The 18,266-nt window shown below is 53.2% G+C and overlaps 2 protein-coding genes across 2 annotated transcripts; one reads left to right on the top strand and one right to left on the bottom strand.

Moving 5' to 3' along the window:
• Positions 1-582: 582 nt before the first annotated feature.
• LOC111674054 (interferon regulatory factor 2-binding protein 2-A-like) lies at positions 583-12,346 on the bottom strand. Its single transcript, XM_023432986.1, has 2 exons — positions 11,194-12,346; positions 583-797 (listed from the first exon to the last, which is right to left on the bottom strand). The coding sequence occupies exons 1-2, from the start codon at positions 11,948-11,950 to the stop codon at positions 583-585; spliced, it is 972 nt and encodes a 323-aa protein (XP_023288754.1). The 5' UTR covers positions 11,951-12,346.
• A 242-nt stretch (positions 12,347-12,588) lies between these two features.
• On the top strand, positions 12,589-16,455 carry LOC105698760. The gene is made up of 2 exons (XM_012423285.2): positions 12,589-14,391; positions 14,518-16,455. Exons 1-2 carry the CDS (start codon positions 14,095-14,097, stop codon positions 14,896-14,898), a joined length of 678 nt encoding a protein of 225 aa, XP_012278708.1. The 5' UTR covers positions 12,589-14,094; the 3' UTR covers positions 14,899-16,455.
• Positions 16,456-18,266: the final 1,811 nt, after the last annotated feature.

Below are 18,266 nucleotides of genomic sequence, written 5' to 3' on the forward strand. Positions count from 1 at the left end.
CTCTACGGGACTCTGCGGGACGCTGCGGGCACTCTACGTGACTCTACGGGACTCTACGGGACTCTACGGGACTCTACGGGACTCTACGGGACTCTACGGCACTCGATAACGCTCGAAAATCCTCGAAAAACGTTTGAAAATGCTCGATAACGCTAGTAGGGAAATGTAAAAATCATACGCGAAATGATTCTTCTTATATCTGCGGCTAGGGAGGATTTTTCGCAGCATTCGGCTCTTACGCATACTTGTCATGAGTGTAGCGCCGAACGCACACATACTCAACGCCCGACCCGTAGCTTGGCGCTTCGCTGGTTGGGACGCGCGAAGGTTTCTAGGAACGATCGCACTCGCACAGATTCGCTGCATACGAGTTCCGTACGTGACATCGACGCGTGCCCAAAGCTTCCTATCACGTCGACTTCGGGGCAACGATGTACTTGGAGTAGTGAGGACGCCACGAGTGTTCTTCCCTTACCATCAAAAGCGTAGGTAAGCCACCACCGTCAACCACCACGATGCGATCGCGCGACCCTGCCCGTGAGCAATCTCCTACCTCATCTCTGTTAATGGCCAGGTGATATTTTATTCTACGAATGTATGGAGAGTGGTTATTGTCTTTGGATCATTTAGGTGTCTACTAACCGGGTGGTGGTTGGTCTGCGAATTTTCTCCAGCGGATCCTTCCTGAGGTGGAGGTGGCGGGGGCGGAGGACTCGTTCTTGGACGAAGTGGAGAACCTCCGCCATTCGTCGCCACGTTTGCCGGTGCCAACGGAATCGAGGGACCTACGTAGGCGCCTGAAACGTAAACCAATGTGAAAATGCGGAGAAAAAAATCCCATCCGACATGAAAGAGAAAAAAAGAAAACAGGGGAAAGGAAGAAGCTTCCGCGCCATGGGTCGGAAGTCCATCCCGAGCGAGTCCTCGGCGACAACCGGAAAAAGTGACCTCGTCGATATTCGAATAAATTTTCCCAAATGTAAACCAATGACGATTATCTGTTCCTGGTCGCAGGGAATATATATATCATTTGCCCACCTCCATCCAGATGCGTTCAAATGGGGAAAATTAATACCCAACGCTGTTAATTACGATCCCCGTTTCCCTCACCGAGAACGGGAACGCCGCCATTTTGTCGGGCTCGAAGAAATCCGTCCCTCGTAAGTATACAGAGTTTAATGAATATTTCTCAAATGAGAGTATAATCGATCGCGCAAATTTACCATTATATGCATTAAACTTTCGATCACGATCCTCCACATTGCTCATGGTTCAGGAATATGTCGGTCACGATGCGAACGGTCGTAACGCGTCTAAAAGGGACCTTCCCTCGTGCCAGAGTAAACGCGGTACGTGCATACATACGTATGGTACCCTCCCAAAGCGTCATGCTCGCCGTTTTACACCTGCAGCGTGTAACCCATTTCCGCTACACGTGGCCCCGAGGTTATGGTAAGTATATAGAAATATGCCATTTTATGGTCAAGACCCTCGCGGCGCGTACTTTAAACAGTTTACAGGCTCGACGCGAACCTCGGCATCGAGAATTGCGCATATGCAGCTTGGATTTTTTTTTCCCCACGGGGGACTCTAACGGTGCAACGGAGTGGCGGCCTTCAAAGAGAGGAGATTATTTATCGGCACCCTGGACAGAGGAAGCAATAATAACGCCCGGCAGTTGGCGATCGTCCAAACGGCGAAACCCGAGGTCCACCGGGGACTGCGATAAAAACCCCTGGATTTATTTCTCCAGGACAAACAGGCGATCCGCCGGCCTTCACCCGTTAACGAAACTGAACCGTAGTAAACATCTCCCGTTGATCTCAGGGCTAAGATATTCCCAGGATAACGGAAATGCCGGAGAAAAAGACTAATCGGCTGTGGAAACTTCAAGAGAACGCTTACAAGCGGAAGGAAACTCGAGAGATAAGACTTCTCAAGACGACTTTCCAAGGAGGGGAAACGCTCGCCGTCAAAACACTGATAACGTTAATCGCCGGTTACCCGATGGTCGCCGTTTAGAAAATTGCCCAACGAGAGCGAACTTTCATCCACGACACGAGGAAACCATATTTCCTTTTTTTTTTCCTCGAGATTTCAACGTTTTGCAGCAGCGGTAAAAAATTCGTCCTACGACCGATGGCTTCGAAAAACGTCCCGTTCGTTTTCGCTTACCGAGCAATACGAACAGGGAGATGAAGCAGAAAAGAAGCTTACGACAGAGCTCCCCGAGTCCATGTCGTCATCGAACGATCGACGTAGCCTCCAACGTAAACGCTACTACTATTTCCTTACCGAGCAGGAGATAAAACTATCCCGAGAATCGATAAAAATAGCTTGCTCGAGACCACCCCGAGTACTTATAGAGCACCTATTTACGCTCGAGTCGATAACGAGGTCGATAAAAAGAATTCCGATCCATTGAACCGACCGAAATATCCACGCTGCATTGCCTGGATTGAATTTCCAAAGGTAAAAAATGACCGCAAATAGAAAAAAAATATATATATGCCCGAAAGTAGAGCCTCTCTTATAAAAAACAATTAGAGCACGGAGTAGGGAAATAAAATGAATGGAAAGTACCGAGATAAATAAAAATTGTATTTCCGGGTATCCACCACGAAGGTTAAAATTCATAAAATGAAGACGCTCGATTCCACGCTTCCGAAGAGCGAAAACAAAATCCCGCAGTGGCTATTTTCCGACTGGCACGGATGCATCCCGACCATGGCTCGCGTGCAACGTCGCAAAGCGGTTGTATGAGTGCGGGGGGGGGGGTTGAAAGGGGGGAATATGTCGGACAAGCGAGCGGGAACAGTTTCCTAATGGCACGCCGTTGTCGCAATGTTTGTCGCCGTCACCCATCACGCATGACCGGTCTGCCGTTTACTTTAAATATCCCCGGGTGACGTAACCCGTGAGAACAACATCGGAGTGGTCTCGGACACGTGGCCTAGTCGAACAACCGTTGCGTCTCTTCCGACCTAAGGCAATTCCCTCGAATCAGGTGATTCCACCGGCGTTGCCGCGTCCCGCGCGCCGCGTGACATCACCACGGCACGTGGCAACGTCGCAACCTATGCGCGCCTCCACGCTCCGTCGAATCTTGATCGGCCGACTCACCCGTTTTCGAGGCATCGGGAAAAAGGGAACGAGAATTTCCGTCATTAACGCTTTGACCGCCACGCGGATTTTATTTGACAGCTATGTCACCCATTATTTGGGTGGCACGGTAGTCAAAGCGTTGAAAGGCGCCTATTACTTTCAAATCGGCACTTGCACTCAAGCATATCTTTGGAAAGGATTTGTTCCCAGCCGAGGACCCTAGAATTTAATCCCGTACTTCCTACTGTTTCGACTAATTGCGACCCACCGATAACCGTTCGCAAATACTCGCCCGAGATACCCGGCGTTTTCGAAAGTTCACGGAGATAACCGACTTACGAAGCACCGTCCAAACAACCGATTACGCGAGATAAACGCACGTGTAACCGACTGCGAAATTAAAAAAAAAAAAAAATCTCCAAGAACACATCATCCAATGTAGAATCGAACCATCCACTCGGATAGATAAAATCCCAAATCGCCTCGTCCTATTTTAAAAACCCGGGAAAACTCCAAAGACATCCTCCGTCGACACCGCACAGAATCGCAACGATCGCCGCGATGGACGACCCCCCGACGAGTCGAGGAGACCCGATGGAAAAAGAGAGAGAAAAGAATGAAAAATAGAATAATAATAATAATAAAAGGTAAAAGCGTACAAAGTCCGGAGCGATGTCGCAACCGCGGGACGAGGGACGCGGCCCCTTGGCCGCGATAATCGGCGAGAGACCGTCTCTAACGTAAGTAGGTTTACGTTGCACGAGGTGGCCACGTGGTTTGCCCCGGCGACGGGCGAAGGAGGGGGTGGGAGAAGAGACGCGGTCACGTATGCGAACAAGCGCGCCGTCTCTCGGCCGCCGTGGGAGGAAAACCGGTACGCGCGCGGGATACACACCTCGGAGGGTCTCTGGAGAGCGCGCACGCGAGCATCGCGGGGACATGTGACCGGTACTTTTCCGTGACGAATTCGACGCGTAGCGGCCCGCCGTGCCGCGCGTATATATCTCCCCGAGGCGCGGCGGGATGCGCGCGCACGTAGGCGGCGGGCGGCGGCAGCGGATTGGTCAGCGCGCGCCGCCGTCCGCCGCGACCGCCGCCTAACCGAGTGGCGTAGCGCTGGCCTTGTTTCCACGCGCGTACCTACGTGTACGCGCCGCGCCTGGCCCGGTGACGTACACCGCCGCGCGCCGTGTTGCGAACCGGACGACCGGCGCACGTCTGATTGGCAACGCCGCGGAGCCCGCGAGGTCGAGCCTCGCTCCGAACCCAACCGATCCCGGCCGATCTTAACCGAAGACCCACCCACGTGACTCCGATTTCAGACATTTTCCTACGATAGTTTTAGCGAAGCAAAAGTTTAAAGAAGCGTGGAAAAAAGAACAAGAGAGGCGGTTCTCCTTGAGAACGCTACGACGTGACTCGAGTTTCCGTGGACTTGGTAAACAGCTGATCGATCGGTATTCTCGCATCGTGCGGATTAGGAACCAGTTTCCAATGGGCTTTACGTAAACGCGTGGAGTCCGTGTAAAATAAAAAATACCTCCTCTCCTCCCCGGAATCGCGAATCGAGAGACCTATCGATTAGGGTCCCGGCGATACGTATAGGATAATACGCATACTGAAATAAAACGGGAGAATCAAAACACGACCGAGATACGTTCCGAATGCCAACTCGAAGTGACTCCGTATAAACATCGGGTCCGAGGTTCAAACTTGTAACGCAGCCGAGTGCGTTAAGAAACAGGATTGCAGTTGGAGCTGCAATAAAAGTGCCAGAGTCCAAGTGCAATGTTTACGGAATTCGCGAAGCTGAGGGAGAGAGAGAGGAACGGGTGGTTTCTCATCGGTGTCGCGGCGTTACCTCGGAAATCTTGAATAAAAATAAAAAGAAAAAGAAAAGGAAAAGAATTACTTCTTTGGTCATGACCTCAGAAATGTCTGCGATAAAGATATCCAACGGTCTACGGAATCAGGGGAAGCTGGGAAAAAAACGGGTACGTTTCGCGTTCGTCACGGCGTTACCTTGGAAACCGCGCGGATAAAAATAAAAAAAAATGACAACCAGGAGCGCCTCGCGCCCCGTAAATCAATTTGGATTTTCAACCGCGCCCACCAGCGACAAATATCCCGGGACGTCCCAAAATTTCGCATTTTCATGTATCGTTGGATAGACCGATCAAAAAGGGTGATTAATGGGCCAAAAGCCGCGTGTACGTTAATCACCGGTCAGGAATGACCGTAAATCAGCGGGTGCACGTATTGGCGCCACGTGGATCCTAGACTCGTTATTCAAATGGAGCTGTTATCGTTACCCGGTTTTCTAATCGCCGGCGATGGAGGTCGACAAGGGTCGGCCTTGCAATTGCGACACATCGTAACCACGTGGGCCACGTGCACTTGACTCTTACGATGACATTTTTTGCCAAAAAAAAAGAGGATACTCTAATTTTCACGTATAAAATATATTTCGGGCGAAACTCCGAATTTCCGGGATCGCTCGTCGTCCTCGCGAGGCCCTTTCGACGCACTTCGGAAGGAACCGTTACGCGGATCGACGAATCTCCGAATCGCAAACCGGACCCACGTTTAGGGCTTTGTCCGTTCATGGCAGGGATTGTCCGGGGGTAATCGATCGAAAGTAATGAAAGCGGCACAAAGGAAACTGCAACTGCGCCAGCGTACGCATACCCGGTAACGGTCGAATCGAGAAACTCGGCCGAGTCTCGCGCCAAATACAAAAAGCACGTGGCGTCCATTGAGCCCCGTGCAGGATTTAAAAAATAATATCCATTGCAGCGCGGGCCCTACAAAGGGGCTCGTGGACGATAATAAAAATATGAACCCAACTCGAACGATTGAAATAAATAAATAAATGAACAATCGAAAAGCGAGGATCGGTCCCGTGTTGATAATCCATTCCAAGTCTCGCGTCGACACGCCGTTCCACTCCGCAGAGTTGGCCGGCGGTTGACGCGGAAGAGAAACGCGTAGACTGGTACACCGGAGTACGGTATAAATAGGGTTCAGGGTGGCGGAAAATCGGCGAACACCTGGGATAACGATTCGAGTCATGGAAAGGCGAGAAAAACCGTCGTTTAGGAGGATCCAAGAGATGTGAATAAAAGAATCGCTTTTTGTCGTATCGCCATTCTTGTTTTTTTCCCGATCACAATCGACGCGTCTTTGAAGGCGGTTTATGAGGTACTCGGGGATACAGGAAAATAAGCCCACTCCAGGTAATAAGACGCTCTTCGGCGAGGACGGCGGGCAGTCGCGTCTCCGCTCGTCTTCTCTCCCCTTTCGCGACTTCTCCTCGTCTATTCCCAGATATCCCGATCTTTGCCAGCGGCCGGCTATTTTTACCATCGGCAGAGAGGCATACGTAGGTGCCGGCTGCCCTCTCGGGCGGAAATATGGCAGCCTCGGGGAAAAAGAAAGAGGACGGAGAACACCGGGGAAGAGGGTGGCCCTCGAGTCGCACTTTTGCCGCGTCTCTATTTCGGTCGGCTCGGCCCTTAAGGTGGCTCGAAAGTGGCTCGAAAGTGGCTCGAAAGTGGCGCGAAAGTGGCGCGAAAGACCTCCGAGCGATCCGAAAGAGTGCCGGTCGAAACGATTCACCCACGTGGCCAAACTCGAGGGTAACGTCGACATCTAGATCACGACCTCGAGTAACGGTACGCGCGACTCAAATGGCTCCCCTAGCATTAATATTCATATATACAATAATTAAATCCCTGTAGAACCGCTCCTCGGAGGTATGTAAATATAACCATGGAAAAGAGTTCCCCCAGGCGGCCCTGACCTACCGTTAGTTACAGATAGTTGAACTCGAGGTAGCTCCGGCGCGACGATTCGATTCCACGATACATCCATGCGAGTCGATGCGTGCGGATTTGATCGACGCGTTGTTTTAAAATGAAAAAAAAAAGAAAGTGGGAAATGGCTTCGACTTCGCCGATTAGAAATCGTTAAGCGGGGGGGGCACTTTAAGGGCCCTTAGACTCTAGAGGGTAGAGAAGCAAAGGACCGGCACATCGTCGGAAAGCGGCGATGCCTAAACGGTGGTCCGCCATAAACCCGGTCGCTAAGGTCGGGCAAGGTCATTCCCATTTAACTCGGGGGCGGGGCCGCCGTCGCGGAACCGTCGGTCGCCGCGACTCGATCGAGACCGCGGAGGGGGGGCGTCATTCAAGCCCCGAGAGGGCCGCCAGGAGGACGAGCCTGCCTCAACCCTCGCCTAGTTCGTATCGCGATCTATACCCGTGCTAAACAACAATTTTAAATACATGGAAATAAAAAGAATCACGCTAATAATCGCAATAACGTGGAATCGGGATCTCGACAACGAAACAAAAAAATAACCCGCGACTTTCAATAAATACTGTCAAATTCAAATTATACGCGATAAATATTATTCGATGTCGATTTCAACTTTGTAATTCCGTTGATGCGTTTCCCGAAGGGAGGAAAACCCGTCTTCCTTCGACCTCGGAAGCCGCGGAAGTTGACCGTTACCCGCGTCGCCTTCCATCCAGCGAGACATCGGCTCTCATTCATTGGTCTAAATATACGGCGTGACGTCACGGCCGCGCGGCGCGGCCCGATCCCTCTCCTTCGCTTCCGGCGCCCTGCGCGTGCGCCCGCGCGCCGCGCGCCGCGCGCCGCTCCGAAATAGATAATCTCCACTGCGCGCGCGACCGGGCCTCGCGGGGGGGGAAAGAAAAAAGAGGAAAGCGGAAAAGTAAGGCGAGAGTCGAGGCCCAAAAGAGCCGATGGACGGCTCCTTTTCCTTCGCGAGAGGGCTAGTCGTGGAAACGAAGACGGGACTAACGAGCGCGCCGTCGTTATCGGCGGGAAAGGTAAAAAAGACGCGGCTTTTCTTTTTCTTTCCTCGGCACGCGGAATGCCGGGTGGAATGCTTCGCCGCCGGCATTCCAGCTATGAGAATTATCTATATAAGAGCCAGCCATGAGAGTCAACCAGCCGCCAGAACGCGCATATGGGAAATGACGCGCGGTCTTTCCGTTCTCCCGAGAAAACGCCGTTTAAAGAAATCTAGTCCCGACAAACGTATAGGGGGGGAACCAGACGACTCGTGCGCTCGTTAGCGAGGCCCTGGGGGCTCTGCGAGTTTTCAAGTCAGGTTAAAACACGAATTACGCAGTTTTTCCAGAGAAACCAGGAGAGCCTGCGGTGTCTCTGGAGTCGCGGAGAGCGCCCCTGATTTTCTAACCCCGACGCGAAAGGGAGGCGCGCACTTTTGAGTTCCCTCGTGTAACCTTCGCGATTGCCCTTTGAACTCTCGTTCCCCGAATCAAAAATATCCTTGCAAACCCCGTTTAGGATCTTAACGCGAGTTCCACCGGAGGACACTCCCGGTGGTTTGGCATACAGGAAAAAAGTATACGCACGTACCACTAGCCCCCTCTCTATCCCCCGAGTTCTCGGAATGACGGGAAAATCTAAAAATACGGGCCCGCGCATTAAAAAAAAAATAAAAGAAGGCAGAAACGTGGAATTTCTACGAGGTCTCTTTCCTGGTGAGTGGAAAAAAAAAGAAAACAAGGAGCGCCCTGGCTTTCGGCCCGACCGACCATAACCTATAACGCAGCGGAGATGAATTTCTGACGTCTCGACGCGTCTTCGTGCACGCCCTAGGATAATGAAGTTCTTTTTTCCGAAGCCGAAAGAAACCCCGACGAGATAAACGCAACGCGTGCAATGGCCCCTCTCTCTCTCTCACGGTTGAAAACGAGCGTACACGCAAGAGGAGATTGCGTGCCGTCGTTAACTCGTAATGGAAGTACGAGCGGAGTCCGTAACGAACGCTTCATTAGAAAATGAACGATGGCCATAACGTTCCGTTACACGTCCAGAGTAATTATGTAACGGCAAGGGGGTTAATTATTTATGACAATTAACGCAATCGCCTTGCAAATGACGAGTCACATCGGCCCTCGGTAACGCATAGAGTTCGTCATCCCGTCGAAGAGAGCAATTCGTTTTATCGGGCGAGATTAAACGCAGCTGTGACAATGAAAACGCGACGACAAAGCTTGACGCGGTTCCCTGAACGACCCGGCTAAACGTCTTTATCGGATATCAAAAATGTAAAATGACCTTTGGATGGGTGTCCGATAAAACGAAGACGCCGTTAAAAAAAATTTGAATGGAATACCAACGTCGTACACGCAAGGGGAAGGAGACACCTCGGTCGTAGGGTTTTAATTTATTAAGTGGACTCTCGTTACGGCCAAATTGCGGCCTTTCTACGGGTAATCACGAGGTGTCTCCGAGGCACTTTAGATGTACGAATAGTCCACATACGTCCACGAGGTGGTCGAGAAAACTTTTGTATTTTCCTCGTTGCTCTTGATCAGGCGCGAGATTTAAAGCGCGTGAAATTTTCAAAGGGGGCAAACTATAAAGGGCGCGATAATGAAATGGGCGAAAGATTTAAAGTACGGGAAATTCAAAGTGCGCGACTCGCGGAGAAACGTGACGCGACGGATCAAGGCCGATAACGCTTATCGGGCGGCTCGGGGCCTCGAAAGAGTCCGCCGCCTCGTGACTTTGGAATTCTCATTTTACGTCGCAGCCGCGCATCGTCGAGCGGCTTTTCCCGAGATATCGGGAGCAATTATTTGTTTTGGTCGTCCTTCCTCGACCGAGAGACACTTCCAACTTCACGTGACACCCGAGCGATCCGGTTACGTCCCCCCCCCCCCCCCCCCGTAATCGGCCCGATAGCTGCGCTCGAGATGCGGCTAATTGCCCGTCCCGAGTGGCACGATTAAATTAACCGGTACTTTTAATATTAACGATCGCATACGATTGCATCCCCCCATCGATAACAAAAAATATATACATACACCTTGCCTAACTAAACTACCTACTAGCGACACCTCGCTCTTTATTCTTTCGAATTAACCGAATTGTGGTTTTCACGACTGCGAGTAAAAAAAAAACCGATTCGTTAAAATGTCACTTAAGGGAAAAGCAAAAGGCCAGTCGCCTACATCTTTATCTCTCCCCCGTCTGAAAACGCGTCCCTTGTGAAAATGTCACTCGCCGGAGTCGCTCGTGCCTCGAGTAGTGTATCTCGTTGATATCAAGTATCGACCGTCGTATCCGAATCCCGGGGTGATATAATTCCCCTCCGCGGACGTCGCGCGATAGGTATGCAGGCAGACCGAGCGACGACTTAACCGGTACTCTATGCCGAGGCGAACGTGACCTTCGAGTCGTTCGTGTTAACATCTCCGGAACGTAGAAGAGGAGGAGGAGGAGGAGGAGGAGGAGGAGGTTCTTTGAAGCGCGTGACCGTGCGTCCGGTGCGTGCAGGAATCGCCAGTCCACGCGTTCCCGGCCCCCTCCTGTCAACATTTACCCCAGGGTCTCGAAATCCCCATCGCGACGCATTTCCCCCCGACGTTCAGCTCGCGACTTCGTCCCAAGAGAACTAACGTCGTACGAATTTAAAAAATCGTCGAAAAGTCGTTCCCTACGCGGAGGAAAGCCTCGCCCCGTTCCACCCCGCCAAACTCGCTTAACGAGTCCGGACACTACATATCCCAGAAATTTACGATTTTAGGCTAACACGAGGTACGTCGAAGCCGGGTTTTTTTTTTCCCCTTTATACGGGACAACTTTCTTCATAAAACTCCGTATCAAGTATTTCCTGTCGCGAAGATAACGATCCCCGGCATATCCCGATCTCTCCCCGGCGAATTTCTCGATTTTTAGAAACGCCGCGGCGAGAATGAACGTACAAAGTCGAAGCTAACGGTCCGCGAGGATAACCTCTACCTAACCTAAAACCACATAGGAGACTCCCGTGCTCGGAATCGCTCTCATATATCAAAATTTTCCGCATTCCCGTAAAAACCTTCTGGAAATTTACAGCCGGCTCAGAAGCGAATTCGGCATTGCGTAAACTCCTGATCGCTCTTATGACTAGATGCATGCGCAAGAAAAAAAAGAGAGATCGACTAGATATCAAGATAAACTATTTCGGAAATTCGGGGTTTTCTGCCCATTCGAGAGGGCTCGAGAGGGCTCGAGAGGGCTCGCGGGCGCATGACTCACCGTTGGCCTTGAACGTGGTGGCCGTGTCGAAGCTGGGCGCCCTGACGGGGTGTTTCTCCTTGGAGCGGTCCTGGACGTAGCTGACGGCGAGACTGACGGCGGGCAGGGAGTCTCCCCTGGTCAAGGGAGGCCTCACGGGGTGTTGCTCCTCGAGGGAGAGCCTCTTCTCGGCGTGCTCGTCCTCGTCGATGGCGCTGATGGTCCTCTTGAGCTGCGTGATGCCACGAGTGTGGCTCAGGTTGACGTGGTGGGCCACGGCGGCGAGGTGGGCGTTCGAGATCCGGACGTTGTTGCCCCTCATGCCGTTGGCCATCTCGTGGGTGTCCTCGTGTCTGGCGAGCTGCTGCTGTTGCTGTTGCTGCTGCTGTTGCTGCTGCTGCTGCTGCTGCCTGGTCCCGGAGTTGAACTCGGTTATGGAGTTGCGATGGTGGAGCTGGGAGTACCCGGCGATGTTGTGGTGCCGAGAGTGACCCTGGCCGGCCGCCGCGGCGTTCTGGATGGGGAGGACGTCGAGGTTGGTGCCCCCGTTGTGTTCCCCGTGTGCCGAGGCGCGGTACGTCTTCGAGGCCGAGGGTCGGGCGTCCTGGAAGCCGTGGGCCTTCTTCAGCTGCTTCGCCGACTCGAGGACCAGGTCGATCCGGTCGGCGCCCTCGTAGTTGACGCACCCCCGGCAGACGGGCTCCGAGAAGTCCATGATCATCGCCCAGGGCATCCTGGGGAGGTCGCAGAGGTAGCACTGCGTCCGCTTACCCATCATCTTGGGCCGGTGGGGCGCCCCAAGGGCGCCGTTGCCCGAGTCGAGGGTCCGCTCCTTTCTGCCCTCCCGGAGATTCGCACTCTCGCCCACCCAAACGCGCCCCGAGTACGTTCCCTGGACGGCGCACGAATACTCCCCACTGACCGCTGCGAGCGTATCTCGGCCTACCTCCGCCCTTTGTCTCCTTTCCTCGCCCGGGGATCCCCTACCGGGGATCGGCAGTCGCCTCGTCCCCCGCCGCGGAGAAGAGGCGCGCGTCGACCTAACCTCCTCGCCCGGTAGACTCGCTCCCGAATGGCAGCGGCTCCACCCTCCTCGCGAAAGGAAATACGCACTTCGGTGACGCGCGCGCGGAACGTGCTGCCGTACGCGGAGACGAACGCTCGAGAATGCGGCGCCACGGCGGGCTTACGGGTGTCACGCCCCCCACCACCGCGACCCGCCACCCCTCTCCCACCCGCCCGCTTCCCGGGCCGCTCCGCCAATCCCGAGCTGTGGCGTCACGGGGTGCTACGTCATAATTGCGCGCGCATGCGTCGCCCTCGGTCCCCGGCCCCCCCACCCCGCCGTCCCGCCGACCGAGGGACACGTAGCAGCGAGCGGAGCGGCGCGCGCAGCTCGGCCGACCCGGACCGCCGGAGCCGAGCTCGCCGAGCCCGCCGAGAGAGACCGGACCTCCTTACGCGCGAGAAAACTCGCCGCGAGATGCTTTTTAGGTCACCGACGGTCTGCACGTAGGGACGGTGCGAATGATCGATCGCCGATTCGGTTAAGGCGATGCGGCCATGCGGGATGGGCGGGATTTTTCACGAGTTTTCGATACCGTTATTTAACTCGCTAATTGGATACAGGGAACGACTGGACGGGATATCGGGCCGATTCGAGCGATTCTGTCTCTCGGGTTGTTCGTCAATCCCTTCGATTGTTTCTCGTAATTTCTACCCCGAGCGAGCGTCTATTGCCGGGCTGAGCACATCTGTGTCGAATAAAACCGTGGATTATTGTATGTTTAACGGGGGTCGAATAATCGGTCGCTCCCGGCGAATCGTTAATCCGGCAAGTTCTCGTAATTGCGACGTGACGCAATCGGGGATAATTAACCTATTGCAACTCGGCGGCGGGAACAGCTGATAAATCTTTAACGCGGTTCGGGGACTCGCTTAACGAAAACGTTATGCAAGGAGATTGGGCGAGACGGGAACGATTCGTGTTATGGGATAATCGTTCACGGAGAACACACCTACAGGTTGTACTGTTCGGGGTCTTTATTCCGGGACAATGTGCCGAATATTAACGAGTCCACCCGTACTTAACGGACAATGCCGACAATAAATTGCCCTCGAAAATCCGCGTGACCGAGTCCGGGGGTCGTATCCTGTCTTCGCTCCTGCCCCTCCTTTCCTTTCATTCAAGGTCAACTATAATCGGGGAAATTAACGGCACGGATTATTAATAAACATCGATAATGGCTCTAAATGGCTAAAAATTCCTATTTCGTGCGGCCGCAAACCGCAGCCGAAAATTCCGATCGCGATTCCGGGTTTTGCAGAAAAGAATGCAGCCATGCTCGGCGCTCGGCGTTGCCATTCGCGGCGTTGCCGGTTGTCCTTCCAAGTCCAGCGGTTGCCAAACTCGGTTCGCGGCTGCGTGCGCGCGCATCGATCTCTCGAGGATCCCGAAAGCGCAAACCGACGCCACCGAGGAATTCCAGTTTCAATTTTGAATTCCGAGACCGGGACCAATGACATTGAATGTTTCTCAGGAATTGACCCAACGCGGTGCTTTCAAGCGGTCACCCGTCCAAGCACCGACCGCACCCAAGGTCGCTTAACTTCGGGAATTTCTTCGACCACGGTAGCTCGAGTTCGCTGCCTCGGTTTCACTATTTCGTTTCGTTATCGTGACATCGGTTAATCAGGAAAGGGGAAGGAGAGGGGGGATTGAAATAGCGAGTCACGGAGGGAAGAGGGGGGAGCTATCGTTACCCCACTCTGAGGGAGCGAGAGGCTGGCGCGTTTCACATTTTCGTTTCCTCCTCAGTTGGTCTCCACTCGTGGAGTGAGGTTAACGGGAAAGCGAGGCTGTCGCGTTTCGCATTCTCGTTTCGTACGCGTTCGTCGTTGCAAATAGGGGGAAGGGTTAGCATGCCGAAGAAAACTAGCACGGAGCGCGTAAGAGCGTTTCGGGAAAGGAAACGCGCACAAAGGCCACCTAAAAAGGCTCCGAAGACTCCCCTGCAACGTCTGAGGGAATTCAGAGCGCGACAAAAAGCTCGCAAATGTGGCATCCCGTTGGACTATACGGAATCGTCGGTTCAAACCCCAACGATGGACAACTTCAACGATATAGTCAATCCCTCAACGAGCAGTGATACGTTAACGATCGCGCCTCCGTTTTCACGAGTAACCTGGCTACCGTGCAGAGATTTCGATACGAATAAGGTAAACGTAAATGAGTCTTTGCAATTACCATTTAATAATCTTAAGGAAGAAAAGTGACTCGAAATGCGCAAATATTATTCCGGTGTTCTTCCTCGTTTAATCATTCGGTAAACTTTTGGCTTTTAGATGGAGAATGTTTATGTTAAATCGGAGAGTGTCCATGACCAAGATTCGACGGAATTAGAATATCCAGCCGACGAGCGCGATAACGAGCCGGGCCTCCCTGAGCGACAGACTGCGGAATCGTCCTTCTACCCCGAAGGTCCATTCGCGATACCGAAACTGGAAATGGCGAGAAGACTCTCCGAACCATCCGAGATTCGAGTCACCGATGTCCCGAAAGAAGTGCCGTTGGAAAGAATACGGAGAGACGGTGCCGCCGTGTACGGGGAACACGTAGCGAATAAACTACGAACTTACGATGCGTTCACTCGAGCAGATGTGGAGCACAAAATAAACTGCATTCTCCACGAAGCCGATATGCGCGTGCTTTATCGATCACGGTAGCAATTTTTATTCCTACGCCCTCGGTACGCTATATTTGTGAACGGTTTCCTGCTAAACCGTGATTAAATATTTCCTATAATGATTAAGTATTTGCACTTGATAAAGGACTGAGGTTTTTCTCCAGTGTAGGATTGGACGCTTTCCGCGTCATATCGACGTCGACGAATTTCCTTTTAACGCCCGTCTTTTCGCAGACGGTAAGAAATCGAGGAAAGTCGGGGTCGTGCCGTAACTGCGCCTTTCGCGGAGAAAAACCGCTCGGCAGTTCCGCGATACGCGTATCCGGAACCCGCGAACCAAGTAACTCGGTCGTGACGACTCGTCGCCTTCGATATTCCGTTAAACCCAGTCGCATTGGTCCGTGTTCCCTTAGAAGTACGTCCTGAAACGTAAATGGAGCCTTTGTCGAAGAATCTTATAAAAAACGACACACCGTCCCGGTTAAAAAAAGAAAAATCCGCCAAGCCTGCCCAACGCGACAAGGAGCGACAAATACAGACCCATACCTGTTAACCGTACGTTAACATTCCGCAAGCCCCGCCGGTGCGATAAGAGCGCGTGCGATAACGTAAGTGTGCCTACATCGTGGAGTCGCCCCGGTGGTCGGCCGCCCTGTAATATTACAATATCGCGTGGCGTTCGCGAACGGAAAGCTGCGCGACGTTACGCAACGTATAAACGGAGTCGACTCGTGTCGACGACCGGGTTTTCTAATTTTGCCTCTTTCCTCGTCATTGCGCCGATAAAGAGGAACAAAGGAGGCAAGAGGAGACCCAACCTAGCTTTGAAAAACCATCGGGAACCTTCGTTCGAATCATTCAATCGTCGACGAAAATCCGAAGGCACCCCGGAACATCGGTCGACGAATCGAAAGGGAAAGCCGGAATTCGGATTTGGATTTGGATTTGGATTTGGCACGAAGGAAGAAGAGAAAAGTCGACATCGGTGCGAATTGCGGAATGCGGGGTGATCCCTAACTGGCGAGGCGAGTCGAAATCCCACCCACGTAACGAGTCCGGTCCTCGTGGAGTTTCTGGGTGGGTCTCCGATTTAAAATCGGCGCCGCCGCTCTTTCTTCCGCGCGCAACCGGTGACATCACGGCGCTCGCACGAGCTCGTAACGTGAGCCCGATGCTCGCGAGAGCGCCTTGCCGGCCGATCCGCGACAATGCCGTCTCTCCTCCTCGGGCCACTTTTATTTCGCTCCAGACATAAATAAATGATCGCCCGGTGGCCTCCCGTACGTTCAAAGATCGCGTTTCAGCACCGCAGGTACCGACCGCGCAAAGAGAGCGAACGAGCGAGCCTCTCGTCGGTTTTAAACTGCATCGCGCACTAAACGTGTCACGGGAAATAAAAAGCAGTCGCGGTGGTAGACAATTTTATTGATTTCGTGGTTAGATTTTCGTTGGCTTCCAAGTGGGAATCGAGAACACTTCGACGTCCCTTTTCCACCGTTTGTACCGCGCGTCGTTGGAGACAGGGCTGAAAGGAACAGGAAAGGAACAGGAAAGGATTAATAAATACCTTCGAGGACGAATTTCTAACCGACGCGTCCCATAGGTGTAAAGAATTCCCACGTTGCGTCCAGCGCCTCCGCCCGCTCGGCCGCGAATGAGCGCCGCTGCGCCGCGTCACGTTCCGTTCGACATTCGGCCCAGCTGCGAGTGGAAGAGGGCCGGCCGGCTTCTAATTCGATTGCGCGGCCAGGAGTCGATTCAATGTCGAGAGCGCCGAAATATTCGCGCGCGCGTTCCCTAATACTTTTCGAGCGCTCGTCCCCGCGACCTTGGGCGCCCCCGCGCCGAGCGGGGCGCGATGAATAATAAATGGGGCGTTTAGCCGAACCCGGAGGAAAAAAAAAATAAAAAGAGAAGCCTAGCGGGGCTCGTCCCCCGGCGTTGCCCCTACTCCGCGAGCCGGCGGTCCCTGACGCGTCCCGAAGCGGGCCGAAGTCCCCCGAAGTCGCGCCGAGCGGACCGAGACGAAGGTTTCGGCCGCGCGTCGCTCCTTTGTTTCGCCCGGCCCGGCCGCGCGAGAATCCGCCGATCGATCCGGCAGATAATTCGACCTAGCCTCCAAGATTCGCCGCCCGGCCGTGAATGGACGGGGAAACCAGTTCCCGGGAGCGAATGCCGGGAACCGATCGACTTTCTTTTATTATCGGCCCACCGGCGCGGATAAGGCCGGTGTTAATTAAAGGGCGACGGTCGTTCGCTTCGCCGCGCGCGGCCCGACCACGTGACCAAGCAGCGACCGATAACGCGAGCCCCCGACAGTGGAAAGCTCCGTCGTTCCGAAAACTCTATTTACCTCCGCGACGAAGCCCCGGTGGTTTCGCAACGGTTTCGAGGCAGGTGTCGGCGAGCGGGAAAAATTCCGCAACGCGATCAGATGTACAGATATCGGAGAGCCGATACAGATCGGGGAGGCGGATCGACGCGAGTCGCCGCACTTTCCGATTATTGAAAATAAATATAGAACACGCTAGAGATACTCGAAAATACCGCAACCTTAATAAACGTACATCCACTATCCGTATATTCATTCGAGATTAAAAAGTTCGCTTCGTCAGCATTTGCTCCATAAATATGGATTACGATAATTATTTTTAATAAATTCACCCACCTTATTTACGATAATTTCCGAGTTATTACGTTAATTACGTTTCACGCTATTCAGGTTAACTACGTGTAATCATGATTTCGAAATGTCTGAACCCGAGTACTTTTTTTTTTCTTTTCATGCAAAAAAGGCAGTGATTTGACCCGAATACGGTAACGAGCGGCAAATTTATACATTCAGGGCGGTTTAATGAATTGCTTTTCTAAACTATGCCCGAGTACATCGATGGAGACTTCGCTCGTACTTTCAGAAATATTAGACTTTGCGAATGCCATATTCCCTAGGCAAGGCCGCGAATTTCCGGAGAGATTTCCCCAAAAAATCGGTCAGGAGTGGGTTGGAACAAGAAAGCTAAACCCCCCGATGAAGGAGAAACGACGAGACGCGTCGCCGTTCTCCTGTGGGTTTTGTCGCTAACAAAGGGTATACGGTTTCGCGTAGGGTAAGTCGCGCGTTTACTCTCCGGCCGTCTTTACGTGCCTAGAGTAGCGCGGCTGTGACGTCACCGCAACGTCTGGCAACGCCGAACGCGCGGTTGCCGGCGGCCCCTCGCGGCCCCGCCGGCGCGCGTCTGTTTCCGTTGGGCCGGTACGCCGTTTCCGCTGGAGCCAGCCGGGCGACCGAGCCTCGACGACGCGCCGGACGCGCCGGACGTGCCGCCTCCGCGAAATATGAATACGCCCGGTTGGCGCGTAAATCCGAGGCGAATCGCTTAGTAAAAAAGCAGTCCAGCCGACAGGGCC

Source organism: Orussus abietinus, unplaced genomic scaffold (genome assembly GCF_000612105.2).
Source record: "Orussus abietinus isolate OABI.00-Male unplaced genomic scaffold, Oabi_2.0 scaffold529, whole genome shotgun sequence".
Classification (NCBI taxonomy): Eukaryota; Metazoa; Arthropoda; class Insecta; order Hymenoptera; family Orussidae; genus Orussus; species Orussus abietinus.